The 20985-nt window shown below is 43.7% G+C and overlaps 1 protein-coding gene and 1 long non-coding RNA gene across 3 annotated transcripts in view; one reads left to right on the top strand and one right to left on the bottom strand.

Moving 5' to 3' along the window:
• Positions 1-327: 327 nt before the first annotated feature.
• LOC104143469 (D-beta-hydroxybutyrate dehydrogenase, mitochondrial) lies at positions 328-15584 on the top strand. Its single transcript, XM_068940276.1, has 4 exons — positions 328-703; positions 7967-8119; positions 10953-11083; positions 13950-15584. Exons 1-4 carry the CDS (start codon positions 355-357, stop codon positions 14295-14297), a joined length of 981 nt encoding a protein of 326 aa, XP_068796377.1. The 5' UTR covers positions 328-354; the 3' UTR covers positions 14298-15584.
• The window catches only part of LOC138066879 (uncharacterized), a 49729-nt gene continuing 30321 nt past the window's right edge, over positions 1578-20985 (bottom strand). Inside the window, exons 1-4 of one of the 2 annotated variants that reach the window (XR_011140501.1) lie at positions 20796-20977; positions 20569-20661; positions 9344-9510; positions 1578-6962 (exon numbers count right to left, since the gene is read on the bottom strand). This is a non-coding gene — a long non-coding RNA (uncharacterized lncRNA). Of the gene's footprint in view, positions 6963-9343; positions 9511-20568; positions 20662-20795; positions 20978-20985 lie in introns of those variants that run through there. The other variant, XR_011140500.1, reaches the window with a different exon arrangement.

The raw sequence follows: 20985 nt of genomic DNA, 5'->3' as shown, positions 1-20985 counted from the left end.
CAGTACAGCCAGAAGGGCCACCGCGCGTCGCAGGTGGGACCCTCCCGTTTACCACCTGCAGTACTCCACGCTGCATGCGCCACCCGGGTGCTACGAGGCTCCAGGGACCGGTACCACGGCGTGGCCCAGCGCTCCAGCTACCTGGGGAGCGTTCGGCCAAAACAGGCAGCGAGGAGCAGGGTGCCCCCGCCCGGGTGTGCGGCGGCGAGCGCCAGGGCCAGCGCCAGGGCCAGCGCCAGGGCCAGGGCGGCGCCTGGCGGCCGCCGCTGCCGGCAGGAGGCGGCGGCCGGGGCAGGGCGCGCACGGCCGCCGCCCGCCCCCACACGGCGCGGCGGCGGCGGCGGGGCGGGCAGCATGTGGGCCGCGGCCCCTCTCCTGCTGCTGCTGCCGCTGCTGCCGCTGCTGCTGCTGCTGCTGCCGCCGCTGCGGCGGCGCGGGGCGGCGGCGCTGGAGCCGGCCGGCCGGGCCGTGCTCATCACGGGCTGCGACAGCGGCTTCGGGCACCTGCTGGCGCTCCGCCTCCACCGCCTGGGCTTCACCGTCTTCGCCGGCTGCCTCTGCCCCGGCGGCGAGGGGGCGCGGCGGCTGCAGCGGGAGGCCGCCGCCGGCGCCGGCCGCCTGCGCGTCCTGCGGCTCGATGTCACCCGCGCCCGCGACGTGCTGGCCGCCAAGGAGCTGGTGCTCCGCAACCTGCCCGAGCGAGGTGAGCGGGGCGGGGCGGGGCGCGGGCCGCGGGCGGCCGTTGGGAGCCGTTGGGGCGGCGCGCGCGCCCCCCGCGCCGGGCTAACGGCTGGCGGCCCGCCCCGGGGCGGTGAGCTGGCACGGCTCTTGCCCGCTTTCAGGGGGCGCCGTTATTCGCGCTGCCGGTTCCTACTGTCAGTAGCAATGGTGCTTCACAGCAGAAGAGAGAGACGCACGGGTATTTGGCTGAGCGGTGCGCGAAAGCGGGCAGGCGGTAGCCAAAAATGATTGGCATGGAAAGCCGCGGGGCTGCGCTTCGGTAAGTCGCGGGTGAGCGTCAGGTGTGCATGGGGAGAGGTGGTCCGTGGCTGTAAGGACTCCCGTGGAAGCCTTCCGCAGGGGAATGACGGGAGGAAACAGCAGGGAAAACAGGAGCCAGAAACGTGCAGGCACAGGAGGTGGTGGGGAAGAGGGGGCGCTTGTAGGCATGACTTGTCAAAGCGAAGGCGCGCAGGAAAGCCAGAGCGGGCGGCTCCCGTGCCATAGCACACCACCAGCTGCTTCTCTGTGCAACTTGGGGGCGTTTAAGCTGGCCCACGGAAGGGCTGTATTCCAGGAAATCTGTCGATTATACACCCTGCGCTGTGGAGCACATACTCAGGGGAACGGAGCGGAGCCTTTGCTCTCCTCATTGGCATACCGGATGGGACACCGGAAAACGAGGCAAACTTCCTCAAGCTACGGCGTGCCTGCAGCAGTCTCGTCCTGGGACCTGGGATGGACCGAGTTCCCCGAGCCCCCTCCCTGCCCCCAGCCATAGTATTTCCCAGCGCTTGATTCAGGCCAGTCTCCTCTGGAGCACTCTGCCTCCTTGGTTTTGTGCCAACTGCGGCACGGTGACAGGCTCCGGCGGTGGCTCATGGAGTGCCACAGGCCACTAGACGGACTGGTGAGAGGGGGATGAAAGCACCTGCCAGCCTCAACCTCTTCTGTAAGCCTGGGATGGATTTTTAGCATGCAAAATAATTGTAGACAGCCTAAATCATGGGTTATCACTTGAGAACATGCAACATGCTGTGGATAAATAGGGCCAAATATACACTGTTTACATGCCTTCTACTTCAGCCCACAGGGCAAGAGTCACCTATTGGAATACTGAGCCACATGTTTGGCTCAGAGCACATTTACTCGTTATCCAGAAGTAAGATTCCTTCAGCATTACGGACAAATAGTTCCTGGTCACACAGAGAATACAAGCACAGAATAAAGCATGCAGAACGAGAAGGAAGCACAAGGCCTTTGCCTGCCCAGTTCATTAACACATTGGGAGGGAGGGTGAGACAAGAAGACATGAAGTAAGCGAAAGCCTAGGCACCGCTCATTAAGTGCATGTATTTATGGTTGATCCTGACCTCAGCTGATTAAGAGGCAGTGAGTGCCTTCATCTCTTAGTTTCTTTCCCAAGCTGTAGAGACAACGTCAGTGACTCACAGAACCCCTTACAGGCTCGACAGGGCACAGGGACTGAGTCACCTCGAACTCGGGCTTACAGATAAACTATTTTATCCTGTAGATTCTGGTAGATTGTGCAACGGTCATGCTCACACTGTCATTTAGACTGTGAATCCACAGTTCAGCACAAGCTCATCTGCAGTCATGTGGACAGGCCTTTAGATCAAGGCAAATCAAGCGAAAAACATAAGGGTTTGCTGGCAGGGGCCAGGGAAGACACTCAAGCACAGCTGGTGTTAAAATGTAGACCCCCGTACCTACTGTGTGCACAGCCAGTTAATTATTTTCCTGGGTTTTAAATCAGGCCCACCCACCCATAACACAACAGTGGACATGTGTTTAGCACTCATTTTATGAGACCTTTTCATATTGTTGTTCAGCTCAACTACAGCATTTGGAGGGAACACTGCAAAGACAGAAAAGAAGTAGTTTTATAGACCCAGAGAGAATATATGCCATTGGGCAAAAATTCCAATTATCAAGTAATCTTCCTCCTAAGTTGATTAAATAAAAAGGAGCAAATGAGTTATTTTAATACCTGATTTTAATGGAGTGAATGCAGCAAGTGTTCTTCATAATTCACAAAATATAGGGGCATAAATATTTTGCAAATGTAAGAAAACTGGGAGGATACTCTACTTATGTAGCATCCCTAAGCAAAAGACTTCTGTAGGAGGTACATGCTCTTGGCACCTCTGAAAATCGATGTGTTATTTTCTTTAGTATTTTAACTTCATAAAGATAGTTTCAATTTAAAAATTCAGCTTAAGTTTAACTGTCAAATTAACCATTTTATTTGTTAACGAGAGTAACTGTAACTTTTTTAAAATATTGTTTTTAATAAAACTTTTTCATGAGGAAAAAAAAATCTGAACCATCTGTAATTGCATTTATGTTCTGCCAGTACCTAGAAAGTCATAAAGATGGGTGACTGTAAAAAACATCTTATCTGCTGCCCAAAGGTTCTCAAAGGGTGGGCAGTGAAGAATGTGACTTGATATCCCCCCATTAAGGAACTCTACATAGTGAAACCTTAGGACATTTGCGCTAGTGGATCATACAAGTGCAACATCCAGCACCTACAACATGAGACTAACCAAACTGAAAATCACGTATATGTTGGACATTTGTAATAGGGAGAAGAAACAGCAGCTGATGAGTCCAGTAGTGTTTTAAATAAACATTAGAAATCTAGAAAATTTGCTTTTGTTTGTGCATAAACAAGTCAAACTGATGTAGGAATTCAATGGGCCATGTTGACAGATCCGAGTAGTAGATCATAGATTATCTTACTTAAAAAGCTATGAAAACAACCACCTTTAAAATACTTAATAGAAGTATCCTGTACTTCCTTTTTAAGTACTGTTGAACAGCTCTGTCTCTGTCTGTTCCCCCTACCCCTCTCGCTCTCTCAATATAAGGCAGTTTTATTTAGTGAGGTCCTACAGAAATTGAGGAAGAGGCCCCGTATCATTTGGAATTACTAGGCATTTGCTTTAGGGATTGTTTCCTCTCTTCTCTTTGTCCCATTTTACTATTTTCAGTGTTACTCAGGTACCAAAGATTTCAAGTATATGTCAGCATGCTGACCCTCTAAATTCAGATCACTAAAACACCTCTTATCTTCCCCAAAACAGTTAAAAAGAAATAACGTCAGCAATCTCGGGGTTTAATAGTAAGCGTGTTCATTCCAAACTACAATCTTGGCAGATGTACCTAAACAGTGAGAAAGCAGTTAAACAACACTCACCTTTTGTACTCCATGTTTAAATAGCTCAAAGTAAATCCTTGTAAAGATTAAGTATTTGTCCTTTATAATTACAGTATCATCTTTCCCATGGACTGTGCATCTGACATAAGTATTAATTTTTGAATGTCAAACATTGGCAGATATGCTTTCTTCAAAATTGTCTTATCTGACTGAGAAACCAATTTTGTCCTTTTTAAACTCTTTTTTATAGCTGATGAAAATACATATTTTCTCACAAGAGTTTTTTGTCGCTATACACTATTTACCTCCTCTCAAACCTTCTCTATAACGCTCTCGTTTCTACTTTTATTTCCATATAGCCTATTGGCCCCAGTCAGCATCACATACTCTCTTGTTCTAGACATGGTAAATGGACAAAGTAAGAGAGTATCTGTCCAGAAGAGCGTATAATCTGTAATGGAAGCTTCTCCAAACCAGAAGCTCAATGAACAGAGGCTCAGAGAGATTACATTCCTCCTGAATCGTGTTCTTTGGTGGATTTTAGTTGCTTTGACCCAGACCCAAATTGAACAGGCCGCATGCAGTTTTTGCCTGAAGTCCCAAATGAGAAAACCTTACCACCGACTTGGAGACTCAGCTGGATGCAGGAGCCAGGCTCTCCCTCTCCCTTTCCCACCAACTTAACTCACTGCACAGAAGTTCCTGGTGATTGGGAGAATGAGTCCAAGAAGCCTCACTCAGCCGTTGCCTGGTGGCTAGGAAACTCATCTAGGATGGAAGAATACTGTGCTCTGATACTTCTGGGTGCCCAGGACCATCTCTGCTTTAAGCAGACTATTCAATATAAATTTTACAAACAAATCTCATGGATAAAACACAGCACTCCCGACACCTTCTCACTGTGCCATAGCGATTAGATAACTAAGCCAAACTCGCCTTGTCCTGGCATCTTTAGGACCTAAATATAGATTTTGGAATCTGAGTTTATATCTCTGTCTTTTGGCCAACATGTCCTGGAGGAGAAATTATCTGACAGTATGTGAGAGGCAGTTTTCTTCTCCTGAAAGCCTCACTAATCTCAAGTTAGGTTTCCTAAAGTGATTCTTTAGATCCCCTGCTGTTATCTCCTAATCTTTGTCCTCAGAATCCGTTTTCCCAACAGAGACATTAGTGAAAATCTCTTTGACGTCCAGTTTTGCTTTCCAGTTTATAAATTCTGTGTCTCCTCTGTACGTAGTCTAACACCCCTCCTCCTAAACTGCTTGGAGTGAGTTCTGACAACCCGAGTTATTTTTTCCTTCCAAATCAAACATCAGCTGCTTTTTCCTAATGTGTCTGTACAGGGACACTCTTGAGGAAATGGGATGGCAGTTCAATTCTAACTTGGTCCTTGTCCTTCTTGGGGTTGGTTAATTAACTGACTCTGGATAGGACACTATATTCACATCCAGCTCTAGCTCTGTCTAGTGTCATGGCACCAAGACCATAAGTCCTTCACTAGATACATGGATCTTCCTTCAGCTTTTTATAGCCATTATATTTCTATATTGTAGACTTTCCTGGATTTCCCTCAGGGATCCTATTGTCAAGATGAAAACAGGAAATACTCTTGCATTTAGCTGAACCCTAGTTTTGAAACCATGCCTGATTCTACACTGAAAACTGCCCCCTGGACTCCCTTCCCCTTCTGCAGGATTCAGCAAAAGCATAACGTATACATGTGTAGTGCTTGTGAATCCCAGTACAGAATTAGGCACCCTGGGAACAAGTAAGAGGAGGCGAGTCACCTGTTGACGCTGTAGAGTTTCCATTGGATTTCTGTCTACTGAGGACTAAATTTCTCAGGTTTGTGCTACCTTAGCTGCATTTGTATAAACAAATACACAGTATATTTTGTGTGCAGGTTTACACCATTAACTTTTTTACTGAATACATTTCAGGAAAGGAGGACCAAAGTTAATTCAAGTACCCAAAGTGCATAGCTGGGCAGGTTGTTTCTCAGGAGGTAGTACACTTTTTGAAAAAGTGGCATTTGGCAATAATGAACTGTTCATTATTTGGATAGAGTTTTGCAAATTGTTTCAGCTGAAAGAAGTGGTAGGAAAACTTGTGAAAAATGTCAGAACATTTCATGTTTGGAAATGCCAAAACGTTCTGCTGAGAAACAATATGGGCAAATACAATGTTTTGAGTTGACCCTGACCAAAACCTCTGTTTATGTGTTACTTAATCTTCTCAGAAGACTCTCCTCAAAAGAGGAAAGTTTCATTTTAACTCAAGCCATTTTTTCCTCTTGACTTTTTAGTTTGGCTATGCAACAGAAAGAAGGAACCATTATTCTGTGAACTCTGCCTGTTTATACACACATCTTAGTCTCATCACCTTGAGCCTTTGAAGTGCACCAGGGAAAGCTGGCAAGACACTGAAAAGAAAACATATGGCTTGCAAGCTAAATTCTGCATTATATAGTTTAGAGAAAGAGGAAGAAAATAATCAATTGCCTGAAAAGTTTAATGGTTGTATTTGAGAAGTCCTAATGGCCATATTTCAGATGTCCTAATGAAGTCAGTGGTATCTGGAACAACTGTTCTTCCTATGCTGTGCAGGATGCAATTGCAGAAGCAAAATGGCTTCTTATTTATTAGAAGATGTAGGGCTCAGAATAGCAGGGAACAGCTTTAGCAGTGATGCCAGGCTTTGGTTTGTGTCGTATTAGGGTTAGGTTCTTGAAAATAAAGAAAACATAAAAAATAAATCTGAGTACGAAGACCTCCAGCCTAAATAGAAGCAGATAGGATACGCAGCTACTCAGTCCATCTGTAGATCAGATCACGTTTAAGTACAAAAATATTGGTAATTAACTCTTACAGATGATTTTTTATCCATTGATCCTGAAACATTTTACAAGGAGGTCTTATATCGTTAGTCCCATTTTAAGAAGGGGAAATAAAGCTGTAGACTGATGGTATGGCCTGTAACAACAGGGCAATGGTAAGGGGAAGAAGGAAATACAGGAAAATTCTAAATCTTCCTCTTCTATGTCTATTAGCATCTCAGGCTGTGGAAAAAAACAAAAAAAAAGGTAAGTACACAGGAAACAATGCAATTACCAGGACAGCAGTCAGTGTGCATCTGGTTAAAGGTCCAGCAACTAGGAATGCTCTGTGACAGAATACTGAATAATGATTTATTCTCTTTGGAGGGTAGATTTATTTAAATTCCATGTGGGTAAATTTCTGGGATTTAGTGCTTTGCTATGCAAATGAGACATTCAATGAAAGCACTTTGTTTCTTTTTGTCTATTTAAATCCCACTTTCATTGCATCGTACACATAATGTATGTACCTGTGGCTTTGAGCTAAAGGGCCTAAGTTGTGCGAGACTAAGTATACCTGTCCATAAAGATCTACTCACAAACACTGAAATCTTACTGAATTTCAGGGGGCTGGGATCCTTAGTGCCAGGTCACTTTGTTGTATGAGGAATAGACCTGGCTATGAGTAAAAAACCTAGAGAATTACTGTAGCCACTGACCTTACTTGGCCAGGGGTACCTACTGCACGGTACCTGGATCTTGTGCCCAGCTACCTGATTCTGGCAATTCCAGGAGGAATTGAAACTCTAAATTTAGAAAAGCAGCCAAGACTTAAGCTCCTAAATTGGTCAGGCACTTTGAAAATATTATCCTTACCCTTTAGCCTGCTTAATATAATTTTCACAAAGCTGTTCATAGCACACTGTGGGATTAATATAATTAAAATATCATGGTACACTACATTGGCAGTAAGAAGTAGTCTCCCATATCATGTTATTCATAAATAACTTAATATGACTATAAAGTGAGTGATTACTAGGTAACCCTGAGACTTACATAGTCCAGATAATGGCCACAATTACATTTCTTCATTAAGCAAAATATGCCTGCTTTTTAAGTAGAAAAGACAAAGAGATAGTGCAACTAAAAAGTTGTTTCCAAAGGTTCCGATCACTAGTGTTGTTTGGTTGCCTGATGGTGGTCATTTTTCAGTGAACGATGCCTGTTAAGTTATGTTTCTCTTTTAGGTTTCTGGGGGCTTGTGAATAATGCAGGAATATCAACATTTGGTGAGACAGGGTGGCTGTCTATGGAGAAATATGAAAAATTTGCAGATGTGAATCTCCTTGGGAGCATCAGAACAACACTAGCATTTCTTCCTCTTCTAAGGAAATACAAGGGTAATGCTAATCCACTGTTATTTAGAGTTGTAGAATAATTAGCTTACTATAATCAGGGTAATGTAGCATCTATAAAAGAAGCCTTAACTGACTCTCCTTGAGCTGAAATGACAGCTTCCTGCTGTGTGCCCTGAAAGAGCAACTCGATCCTGAAAAAACAGCAAACTCATAAGGGAAAAAAAAAAAAAAGAATCTGTCCTTATTTTTCCCCTCCCAAAGGTATTGTATTTAGAAACAATGAATTATCTCCGTTTTTGATTTGAAAAAGAGATGAAAAATACAGCAGGTTATTAACGCCAGACAAGACTGTAAGCCCTGACAACCAGGAAACACAAAGATCCAATAAACTCCTGGCTTAACTTCGTTACTTAGGCTTTACTATTTTACTGTTCAGGAATTGGGAGGGGAAGGATGATCCTGAAGAGGGAAATTAGAGACATCCAGCTTCCAGTTGCAGATCTAGAAAGATCCCATGACCTTGGGCAGGCAACTTCAAGTATGTAAAAGTGTCATACAGAGCTGCATGGGTATCAAACAGAATAAATGCATTTGCATGGAGCGCCATAGCATGGGCTTTATCCTGATGAGAACAAATGGTTCAGGTAGTTCTCTCCAGCATTGCAATGTCTCTTAATTGCTCTGCAGTTTTTTCCTTACCTTTGTCCATCTAGATTTGGGAAAAAAAAGACAACATTTTCCTTTCTCCCCCCTTTGCTTAACTTGTCTATTTAGGTGCTAAGCTCTTTAAGGCAAGTATTTGTTCTAATGTTGTGTATACAGCATCAAGCACGGTAAGAGCTAGGTTTCATGTGGAATCCCCAGATGTCACTGTTACACAAAGTGTTGGTAAGATAAAAGCATCCCCTTTTTGGCTATCTGCTTGGTTGCCTTCAACTGATTTTTTGATGCAAGGAAAAAAGAAACTTTTCAAATACTGCCAGATCGATGCGTTTCTCTGAAAGAACATACTATTTATATATACTCGGTGAAAAACAACAGATGTGATGTATGGCTATTACATGGGAGACATCACTTTTCTTCTATGATGATTTACCTGCTGCTAAAACTCTATGATGCTGATCCACCAGAGGCATCTGTCTCAATTTACGAATTACAAGGGGTTACTTTGAAGCCAAAGGGACTGCTTATGTGTATGATGTTAAGCACACGTGTAAACCCTTGGAAGATGTGGGTCTGAATGGCTTCATCTACATAGTTTCTTACCTTGAAGGAGCACTCTGCATCTCAGTCCTGAGATGCAGCACTGGCTGTCCATACTGCCTTTTTTAGCAGCCCAAACTCCATCTTCAAATCCCGCCTATCTTTGTGGGAGAGGAGGCCAGGCCCTTCTAGGAGGAATTCTAGGTTGTCTTGCGTCCTTCACGTTGTCCCTGCAGGAACAGCCAGGATAGCTAAAGCCCATGCTTCTGAGGCAAGAGACCTCTTCAAACGAAAAGCTAGAATTGTGGATGTTGAGCATTCTCCTGGGAAAGCTGGGTTTCAATACCTTAGGCCAAGAGAGAAATTAAATTGTGTGTCCCATATCCTGGTTGAACGTCCTATATCAGTTAGCTACTGGATAAAGGAGGAAGAGGTCGTCCTACCATCACTTATCCAGTAGCTGTGTTCTGAAGGAAAGGTCTTACTACCATTTTAAGATGAGCACCTGTTCCAGTAAAAGCTTCAAGATTATTAAAGGGCAGTGTAAAGGGCAGTATTTCCCTCCAGCCTAGAGTTAAGCATCCAGCTCCCTGAGGACAGTAACATTTCCCCATAACTCCTAGGGCTGGCCAGCTGAGGTAGCAACTTGATCAGCAAGCTGGTAGTTGCATTCCCATTTTTATGTATCTGACTTTTCCCATACACTGTATAAGAAGTCAGGCAACCTAATTCAGAATGATGGATTTCACTGCATTGCCATGATACCCTTTTGATATCCCAAAAGCTTATACCATTTGGACAGATTTGGGGTTAGGCAATAGCAATGGAACCACATTCTCGGAATTGTTAGTTACGAGGCTTCTTCTCTCTTACCTCTACTGTTTACAGAGCCACATTCACACATTTCTCATTCTATAGTATGATTATTTGATGGAAGGTTACAAGTAAACAACAGATACGGACCAGAGTCCAGTGTCTCAAATCAGAAATCGCCCATATTCAGTGCACGCATGCCCTTGGCAAAAGTTATAAAAGAAAAATAGCAGCAAAGATGAGGGAAATCACAGCAAGACAGAGTAAGGCTGCCCCCCTTTTGTCAAGTCACCTTTCTCTGGTGAGGCTTTTAACTGTAATGATGGTTTTTGACTTTATATGCACAGTTGTAAGCAAGAACTCAGTGCAGAGACATCATTATGGCAGAAAAAATGGTATTAGTAGTCATATACCTGTCACAAGGAAAATCATCTCATGCTTCTCTCCCTTGCCTTCTCATCTACTATTACTAGCATAGTCTAGTGTTATTTTTCAATCCAAAGGTTTTAGGGGACTGTTTGTTTTTATCTCTTTCATCCTCTGTCACCTGAGTGGATTGCCTCAGAAGGAGTAAGAAGGAAGCTGAGAACGGGTTACACTTTTTCTTGTCCAGCCTCTGTCAATAGAAGGAAGGAAGCTTTTTGCAAGAAGTTCTGTTCTCCCTGCCTTACCGAGCTGAGTGCACTATTATGCTGCAACTTTACACTTACACAGCTCAGCTTTGGCACGTTACACAGTAAAATGGCATCATGCTAGCTGACACATTATTAGCAGTTCAGAAGACTCAGATAAATCAACTCTATGTGAGAGTAAGCACCGAGAGTGAAAAGTTATGTTCTTGGCACTGTTTTCTTTCCAGGACGCATTGTTTTCATGTCCAGCATTATTGCCTATTTTACTCTGGGAAATGGCATTTATTCTATGACCAAGGCAGCTATTGAAAAATTTTGTGATGCTCTAAGACTGGAAATGAAGAAGTTTGGTGTCCTGGTAAGTGGTGTAAATAAGCGGCTATTGTGTGAAACTTGCTGGTATTTCAAACATTCTTCTAGGAGAAAGGGGTGAGTTTCACTCCTGAAACTTCCCACAGAGCTGAAATGCATCTTCTTCTTGTGGGGAAGGAAGTAAGCAGCTTGTCTAAATATTGGACAATGGTGTGGGGATGGAAATTTTGGCCAAAGGAACCAGAGCAAGCTTATGGAAAATGGTATCTAATCTTGTGCAAATAAGCTCCAATTATCCAATTAAAAAAGATGAAGAGCAGAGCTGCTTGCCTGAATCTGTGGATGCAGCCTCCCCTTGGAAAGTGGTGGTTTCTCTGTGTGCTATTAAAAGGGTTGAAAATCATGGGAGACAGAGGGCCTACGTAGTGCTTGCGGATCTGAGACGCTGTGGGAAAGCACGCTTTCTCGTCTTTGTGCCAGCCACTGCAACTTCCACCCTTTCTCTACATCCTCTACATTGACCAAGCTTTGTGAGGCAGGCCTGGCTGTGCAATACCATGCTCTGAGAAGAGCTTGTAACAGCAAAATCTAACCAAAACTTCCTTTCTCTGGGGTAGCTGCTGGGATCAGAAAGCCCAGGTGTGAGTGCTGTGTCTTGAGAAGGAGTTCTGCCTCTCGTCTCGTCACACTAGTAGTTAAAGACTCCTTCTTTTTGCTGGGAACAGCTACATTGAAAGAGACAGTATTCATACAGAGTAATTATGTTTTTACTCTCTTAACCTAAGAAGCTCTAAGAGTGCTTTTAGTGCTCTAACTAAGCAACACTGATAGTCAAGCCTGAAGCTTAGATCCCTAAGTAGCTTCACTAGGCTTTTTTCTTGGGAGTCACTCTGCTGCTGAAATGCTCCTGAAACACTATAAATTTTTTCCCTAGACGATTTACTTTGGTATACTGTCTACATATGCAGATTTACAGCATTGTTCATGAGCTTTGCATTGGAAAAAATTACAGCTATGCATCTATTAACTGCCCCTTCTGGAGAATATAAAAGGCTATAAAATGCAAGTGATTTTATACATCATAATACCACACAGCATGATGAGGACTTGAACCGATTAGTAGAGGATAATCTCAAATGCATGGAAGAGCTTACTCTGTTACTTAGAGGTTAACTACTCGGGTCTTCTCAGGATTTTTACTGTTCCCCCACCCCCAGAATAACCCTAGCACACCACATAGTGAGCCAAACTGATGACAATTTCCAAAATAGTCACAAGAATTACTTTTCTGTCTTTGACTGTGTGGTAGACGGTGGTTGGCCTTTGCCTCAGAACCTACCCTGCAGAGGGCCAGCAGAATACATGTTCCCTCTTCTCCACGCTCCCCTCCTCTGCTCTAACATTTCCTTTCTCCTTTGAGGAGATAGTCGCCCAGAGGTGGCAAGGAACAGATGGAGCAATGACTCCATACCCCTGAACTCTGGCCAGGCAAGCTGGCTGCCTACAGGAAGCCAAGTACGTGCCTTCCATTAAAAGGCTACAATAAATAGGGAAAGGGGAAGAACGACAATCTCTCTCTCTCTGCCAGCGGACTCCAAAAAGCTCCAAAATTATGAAGTTTTCAAAAACCCCTTGTTTAGAATAAATCTGTGTTAAGTTTAATCGTGGTGTTAGTTTGATAAAAAATAAACACTTGAAAATAGCACCCAAAGCGAAGGCTCTGAAAGGTGTCCTGTGACAAACCTAGCTAAGGCAACGTAACACACACCTGGCTGTGCACCATGAGTCTCTGCTGGAGGTTATCCGTATCCATTCGCACTCTCTGCATATAGTGCTTGCACCTTAACCACTCCAGTGTACGGTTCAGCAGATTAGCCCAATCCCCTGATTGCTTTGAAGGTGGAGAGGCAAGCACATGCCCAGTATTGATACACAGGTGGTAGCCTTTGGTAGACGGACTGGATGGTAGATTGAGGACACTAGGGTTTTAAATTGCCACAGACTCCCGAGGATGTCTGTCAGATCCCCAAGTCCCTTACGCAGCTAAGCACCATTTTTCTTCATCTTGTGTTGTAGTCCTTAGTCTTTACTGCAGCCAGCTGTTAAAGGCCATGGAGTTTTAATGTGGTATATCAGCAAACAGTCAACATGCTGTTAACTCAAATATTCCAGGAAACACACACATACTGCAAGTGCTAAGCCTGCTCTAAAAATCTCCAAAAATCTCAGAGGTTAACAGAACAGCAGCAACAATGCATGCAAAGAACACCTAAGCTGAGCAACAAAGGATTTGTATATTTTGGATTTAAGTCTACATGCACAAAAATCTATGGAGATTTGCTAATGATTTCAGTGGGAACTGGAACAGGATTCCTGGCCCTCTCTGTACTGGTTGCTACCACCTATTTCCTTCTAAATACACCTACTTGGGGAAAATGGTGCTTCTGTTCCCCAGGAATTCCTAATTCTTTGGCATCTTCTTTGTCCCAAGTTGGGGCAAAATGTTACCAATTGCAAGATTTGCCACTGAGTGAAAAATCCAAAGTATTCCACTTTGGAAACATATTGAAATGCTTTGTCTCAGTACTGTCAAAACATTTATACTATTAAGCATTCTATAAAGTCAAAGATGCAATATTGCATTCTGTGAAAGTACGCTGAGTAGTCAAAACAAGAACGTCAGCATCAGATTGAAATGGGGAAGCCAGAATGAAGCACCTCTGAAATCTTACGTGTTTCCTTGGAATATATTTGATTTCAGTGAAGTTCTCAAGGTTAAAATTTCAATGAAACAGCGTTTTCTGGGAGAAGCCTATCTACGGAAAGTTTTTGACCTGTTTCACTGTTTTTATTATTTAATCAAATTCAGAGTGACTGATTGCATTTTGATAACTTTTACATCTTGCTTTTAGGTCTGCATTATTCAGCCAGGAAATTATGCACGTTCTACAAAAATTCAGCCACCAGTCAGTGCAGAAGAGATTTGGAATGAACTCAGCGAAGAGGAAAAGGAAGTTTACAATAAAGAATATGTTCAAGAGCGGGCAAACTTTTTCAACAACATTCTCAAGGAAGGGAGCACTAATGGCAATGAAGTTGTAGATGCTATGGTACATGCTTTAACGTCTCCTGCACCCAAGGCACGATATATGGTTGCAAAGCTAAAAGAAAAACTACTGGTGTTTGTATGTGCTTTGTTCCCTACTGTTGTGATGGATTCCGTTTTATCTTATGCACTGAGTAATGTAAAACTCGCATAGCTGACATTGGTACTGTTCAGTGACTCAGGCTGGGTCACTTTTTAAACTGTTAAAGTCAGGGCTTGACTTAATGGCCCCCAAAAAATCAGTATAATGACACCAGTTAACTCACCCAGACTTTGGAGGGTATCTTAGTCAGAACTGTGACTTTTTTGTAGTGAAACACATCTAGGACCTCATGTAAAACTAATAAATTTGTCTAGGTAACTGTATTTCTCCCAAGTGGAAAAAAAATAGGGCTGCTTTAGGTATTGCAGCTTTTTCTACTGCAGTACCAAGTTACTGTGTTAGAGATATGATAAAGACAAAATGGAGCACATCCTGTAGGGCAACTGCCCACCTGAATTCATTAGGGCAGAGATAAAATACCTTATTTTTAGGAATCTGAATAGTAATTTTTTAGGGATGAAGGAAAGAGGTTAACAGAAAAGTTAGGAATGAGCAATACTCATTGAATACTTTCAATGGAGTCAAACACCTGCAGAGTTAGGAAGTATCAAATGTTGCAGTGTTCTTACCAATGGAAATGGCTAACTACATTTCAGTACTTTTTCAGATGTTACACATAAATCTGTAACAAAGCCAATGTGTTATGGACTTCGAAAAAGAAGTAGCACGTTCCATGTACAAAGGAATATTCAATCCTAAATCTAATGTGTGGATTAATCAATGCATTAATCTAAAATGTAGTCAAAGAAACAAACACCAAGGTGACAGATAATCAGTGTCATGCAGGAACAACGTGTAGCTTAAAAAGCATATTAGGAGCTCTGTTTTTCCTGATATTATAGGGCTTAGGATCCGATGGGAAAAAATATCTATTAGCACAAATTGGAAAACTTTGGTAACATATGCCTATGTGAGTAATTGAGTGCACTGGCTTCATTAGTAGTCTCTTAGTAACTGTTGCGGAAAAGATTTCTGGTTTACACGTACACACAGTTTTAAATTTGGCTTGGTTGTGGCATAGCACAAAACCCAAGAACTCTGGGAGCAGGAGATCCCAGAATAGCTGGCAGTTCCACTGTGGAGACTCTTGTGGATACCAGGCAGAAGCATGAATCACTAGCTTCCCTGTGCCAGGCCTCCTGTATCAAATCAAAGGCTCTGGTATAAGTTGACCTAATTAATTTTTTGATCTGAATCAGAAGTTTTATCCTATCCTTGGGAAGTCTTTCCTAATGTATTTAACTACTGAGATTTGTACAATTTTCTTTTTTTTTTTAATGAAGTGTTTCAGTTTTGATGATGCAGTACTTTCCAATAAAATCTATGCGACTGAAAGAAGTTTCTGTTTATCCTGGTGGTTAATTTGACAGCCTGAGTCAGGAACATCGGTGAGATGTGTGAACAGACTGACTCTTCCACTTCCTCTCCTGATAGCACTTTGCAGTGGAACAACCTGTTTACTGTACCTTTTTTTAGCTTGTGGAACATTTCGGTTCCTTTCCCAAATGCTGGACCCATCCCTGTAGCTGGCGTAGATTAGAGGATAAGCGAGGCCTCCCTCCCATTCCACTGCCAGTCAACAGCAGGATTATCAGATGATTATCGTCTGCTCTCCTCATTTAACCACGAGTGAGCAAGGCCAAGCAAGGAAAGAGGAGCAAGGCTTATTCTAACTGAACCAATCGATTTCGTGTATAGGAACTCCCCTGACTTGACCTTAGGGATTTCAGCAGTCCTTACATTGCTTTGGAAGAGTTGGTTTCATGCTCTTAAACGTTCTCTGTGCAGATTGCCCTTCTGTGCAGTAAGTAGCGCCTAACTCAACAAGCAGCTTTGAAATCCAAACGTCTCTCTATCAGGCTCAGGCTACATGTGATCATTCCAATCTCCACCTCAGGGATAATAGTCCTTTCCATATATGTTTCTCCTGCCATCTGCATTTCTAAAAGCTGCAGCAACACTCAGTGTTGCTGAGAGCTAGCTCCTTCAGAAGAGCCGCCTTCCAGATACAGGCGACATGAAATATTTTCAACTGAAAATGTCTCCTTTATTTCTGCCTTCCGTGGTTAAGCATGTGATCAATATTTCATTAGCCTCATGTAACATTAGATGAGCAACACTCCAGAACATTTATTGCTCTTGATTAGTCTTGAAAACTAAGAGCTTGCAGTGCTTATTAGCACTCATAGGGTTACAGTAGCAGGCAGAATGAGAGCAGATTGGACAAACGAAGGCCGTTTTTATTGTCATTGTTATCTAGCCTGTCAGTGTGGAAGCTAACTGCTAAATAGCTACAAGAAGATTATCTTTCCTCTTCCCTCTCCCATTTAATACTGTGATCGACAGATAAAGAACTGATCCGAAGAGTCAGAGCTTCAATTATTAACAGGCCTGATGCGTTCCCACTGAAAACCACACAGAATGCTTCCACTTTGTCATGTGGGCTGCAAGGCATACAAGCAAACGTAGGCAAGCAAACATGGACACCTAAGAGAAAGCAGAGGGAATGACTGTCCCTGAGCTTAAAAGAAGAGAGACTCTCGCAAGAAATGGTGATGAAAGGGGTGGTGCACTCCCTCCTCCACAGATCTTGAAGGGTATGGAAGTTGCAGGATTAGTAACAGGTACTTTTTTAGGACAAATGTTGTTAAGCATGCTAAGTTATGACAAACTCCCTGAGGTCCCCCTCAGCTGTCTTCTCATTTGCTGAACTCCTGCCCTATTTATCACTGGAAAATTCATCCAACTCTAGTGTTCCCAACTCTCATCCTGGGCCATGCAGTATCTAGGGAGCCATCCTTGGGGTGGGTGCTAGGAAGTTAGCAACCGCTGAACTGCCCCACAGTCCTTTGCATATCTGCCATGCTGTTGTGTAAGGGATGCCTCTCTCTCCCTTACCCAGTAACCCAGCAATCAGCTTTACCTCCAGTCAAGTTAAAGTACAGACACTTGCAAGAAGTCTGTATTTTAAAATATCCCAAATAAGCAACAGTTAAGAGTGTTTTATGAAAGACTTAGGTGGTGAAAGGAAAAAAATATCAACAGTACAATTAAATCTGAGGCACTCCCTCTCAATATTCAGCTAACCTGCTATATAGATGCTTTCCTGCACCCACTTAAGCAGGGATTGTACTTTTCTATATAACATTAATCTCAGATTGCAACCAAGAGTGAACTTCTTGGTAGGTATTTTAGCTTAGTCTTCTTTTATAAGCCCTCCTGAAAGTTTGGAGAAATCTAATCTTTCCCTTGAAAACAACCACAAAAGAGACACAGCTCTCCTTACAAGTCTCTTTGCTATGGACACAGTATCAGGGACCTAAGATCGTACTTCAACAGCCATGATGCCACTATGGGTTACAGAGCACTCTACTAGCAGTGTGGTCATGCACAGGTATGCACATGGATCTTACAGAGCTGCTAGGAGGTACATTCCAGCCATTGCAGGGTCTTCTTAGTAAGCACTTACGTCAGTTATTTCATGGACTTGCTCTTCTGTGCAAGGCCTTATTCCTAAGCACCCATATTAATCACCAGAAAGAATGAGCAGGGCTCAGGGTCTTTTTTGTTTTGCTTTTGACAGTAAGTAATTACAAAAATAGAGAACAAAGAAGAATTAAAAGAAGTTTAGTTAAATCAATAGCTTAGTCAGTTGTGCACCCATCCGAGGGATATTAATGCCTTCATACAGTGTCATCAAAAAATAAACACAGGGGAGCCCAGGAAATACAAACATAGCACAAGGCGTAGCAGGGTATTATCTATTGGCACAGTTTTGAGGTGGTTGTGCTGCTGCATAAGGCTAAGTTCAACTCCAGAAGTTCATCGTCCCTTCCAGGACAAGATGTTTCTTCTAAACTAAGAGGGAGCAGTTTGAGAAATGCCCTCATGGCAATTCCCCAGCATGCGCTGCCAGCTGGCTACAGAAGGCAGGAGAGCAATACCTCCATGCTCATGGGCAGCGCTCCCTCGGGCATCAGCGGCAGTTCTGCGTACACCCTCTGAGCAGCTTTGGAAGTGCTTCATCCCCAGCTGTAGTGTTATGGATAGGTAGGTTAGAGTTTTATTGAAACTTAGCAATACGAATACTGTATTTGCTGCCCGGGTGTGATCTCAAGCTTCCGTGTGACTCACTGTCACAGTCCAAATGACTTTCACAATTAGCCAAATGTGTATGCTTGTATCATTCTTCCATGCTGGCAAAACTGAATGAACAGAGATTTTGGTATAGTGCACCATACAGCGGCATTTTTGCAGTAGCATCAGAATCCAAAGAGATGAGCAATACTAATAATTACTTGGGCAGTAAAAAGCTTAAGTAAAAAGACACAATGCAATCCCCAAGCACACTTTCCAGCTGAACTCATGCTACCGTCTAGTCCAGCTCCCCCTGAGGTCAACAGGACTCTCAAGTGACAATAAGCACATAAGGTACCTAAGAGTACGCAGGCTCCTTCCAGAGGTGGGATGTGGGGCTTTTTTAGCATCCTTGCGCTTTTACATCAATAGATAAGGCAGCACAATACAAATACAGCAAGTTATACTGAGAACGATAGCTGTATTTTTCACTTTTTCCCATACAGGAACTGTCTAGTGCTGTCAGTCTGGCACCTTATGCTAGCACCAAACAAAACACTTAACGGTATTTATATTTGAAACACTCCGAAGCAGCTGTTAAGTAGTGAAATCTTTTCATGGGTAATTAGATCAGCCTGGTGCCATAAGATGAGCATATCGGTAATGGAGGCTTTGCCCAGCATAATAAGATGAGGCATACATTGCAGAACCAATAAGAGTCTGTAAAACAAGGGGGGAAACAAATATCCTCCTTATTAATTAATGTTCTGTTGAATGGTCCTGGTTAGAAAATGCTTTACTCCTGATCATCTTATTAAGCTCAGATATGGTGGGTAAAACATAGTTATCTGCTATGGGCTCCATGAACTGTATTCATCCACGTAACCATGAAACCAGTGGAGCACCTCTCGGTTTGTCCTAGGAGCAGACATTACTGCTTCCTGGCTGGGGGCAGTAGAGATAGCCTTGTGTGGGAAGGGAGGCTACGTGCTTAGACCATCCAGGAAAAAGCTGTCTCCGGGCCATCTGAATTTATACCATGAATTAGACAAACTCAGGACAGCACTACCCCTCAGATTAAGACCCAGGCAGCACACAGACAGCTTTGTTTGCACCTGTGAGCAGTTGTGTCTTAATTTATCTTGTGACATTTTTTCCAGGGGCTGTACTCTTCAGTTCTGGGAGCGGTAATCCCCAGCTACAAGGCTCTATGATATATTCAAGGTGCTGGGTGGGCAGTTTGCACCTGTTTTCCTTAGTGCAGTCTTTTTTTTTGTTTGTTTGTTTTTAATTAAACACACCCCTCCCCTTTGTATTCATTGGTACTCCTCCAAAACTGAACTGTCTGCCAAAAAGAGCCCAACAGCTTGAAGCTACAGGTCTTTGAGTCATTTTCTCTGGTGAGTTTATTTATTTCTCAAGGCAGGGAATACTGTGATTTTTTTCCTATGGGATTTTGATCTTCTTTTAGAGCTGTTGCAGTACCCTAATAGCAGAGCAGCAGCTGGCAAGGCAGAGACCCTCTGCTCCTGAGGCCGCAATGCTCTGAAATATCCAGTATGATGTTCTGCTGGTGAAAAAGAAAGGATGTTTTCTGTCTGGAGTCCTCATTATCACCCTCAAAAAGCTCACAGAAAGAAAAGCAGGGTGAGAAAATAAATCAAGTGTAAAAATCTAAGCATCCCTCTCAAAGACAAACACACTCATACACACATCTGCACTTGGGATGAAACACCAGGTCCCCACACTTCCTACAGTCTGATCGCAGAGTTGCCATAATCTAGAGAGAAGTGATGCAGGCGCTTCTGGCAGCTTCTTCAGTTATTTTAGCATTGGGCCAAAATCTCAAAATACGTATGCCAGCTTTTCTAATGTGCATTTAACTTGTGCTAATCTACAAAGTGAAGAGAAGGAGCATTCACCTGCGTCTTAGGCTGAGCCACTTGTGCCTCCTTGCCTGTGCCAACGGCAGAACCAAAAAGTGAATTATTATTATAAATTAAGCAAGAAAACATCTACTGCTGTGCAACGTTAGGTGTGACGAGGAGAAGGAGAAGGGCATGGACCCTATATTTTCCAGAGAGCAAAGTGACCATCCAAGGCAACATGGTGCGAGGCTAATAATCCAGCCAACTCACCTAAGAAAGTGCTAGCATGAAACGCCTGCTGTACAAATGGTATTCCGTCTAGGAAAATTCATGGAATGTTTCATGTTGGAACGATGTTATCTGTTGTTGTGACTCACCATACAGTCTCCTGCCTCGAACAGCAGGCTTCCTTTGCTATCGGGCAGGCATCCAGCTGTGCGCCGCCACTTCTCCGGCCACAGGCGTTTCACCTAGAGAAAAGAGGTGGCCCTTGAACTTCTTAACGCTAGAGGTGTTTCGCGAACAATTCAGCAGCCTGTCTCGGCGAGCTACAAGACAAGCAGCCTCACTGCAAGAACCTGCCACCACGCCGCCAGGGTATTACCGAGCACGACGCGCCGCGAGACGCCACGCTAAACGCAACGGGGAGAAGCGCAGACAGCTTGGGACGCGCCAGCTTTTGCCACCCGTCTTCTGGGCGGCAGGATGTTTCGAAGGACGCCTGCTCCAACCCTCTTAACTAGCTTTGAGCCTTTTTGCCCCGCTAATTTGGGAGCAAAAAAGGCTCAAAGCCG

The sequence above is a fragment of the Struthio camelus genome, chromosome 3 (genome assembly GCF_040807025.1).
Source record: "Struthio camelus isolate bStrCam1 chromosome 3, bStrCam1.hap1, whole genome shotgun sequence".
Lineage (NCBI taxonomy): Eukaryota > Metazoa > Chordata > Aves > Struthioniformes > Struthionidae > Struthio > Struthio camelus.
The sequence above is the reverse complement of the archived record's forward strand: the minus strand, read 5'-3'. Positions and strand labels throughout refer to the sequence as shown.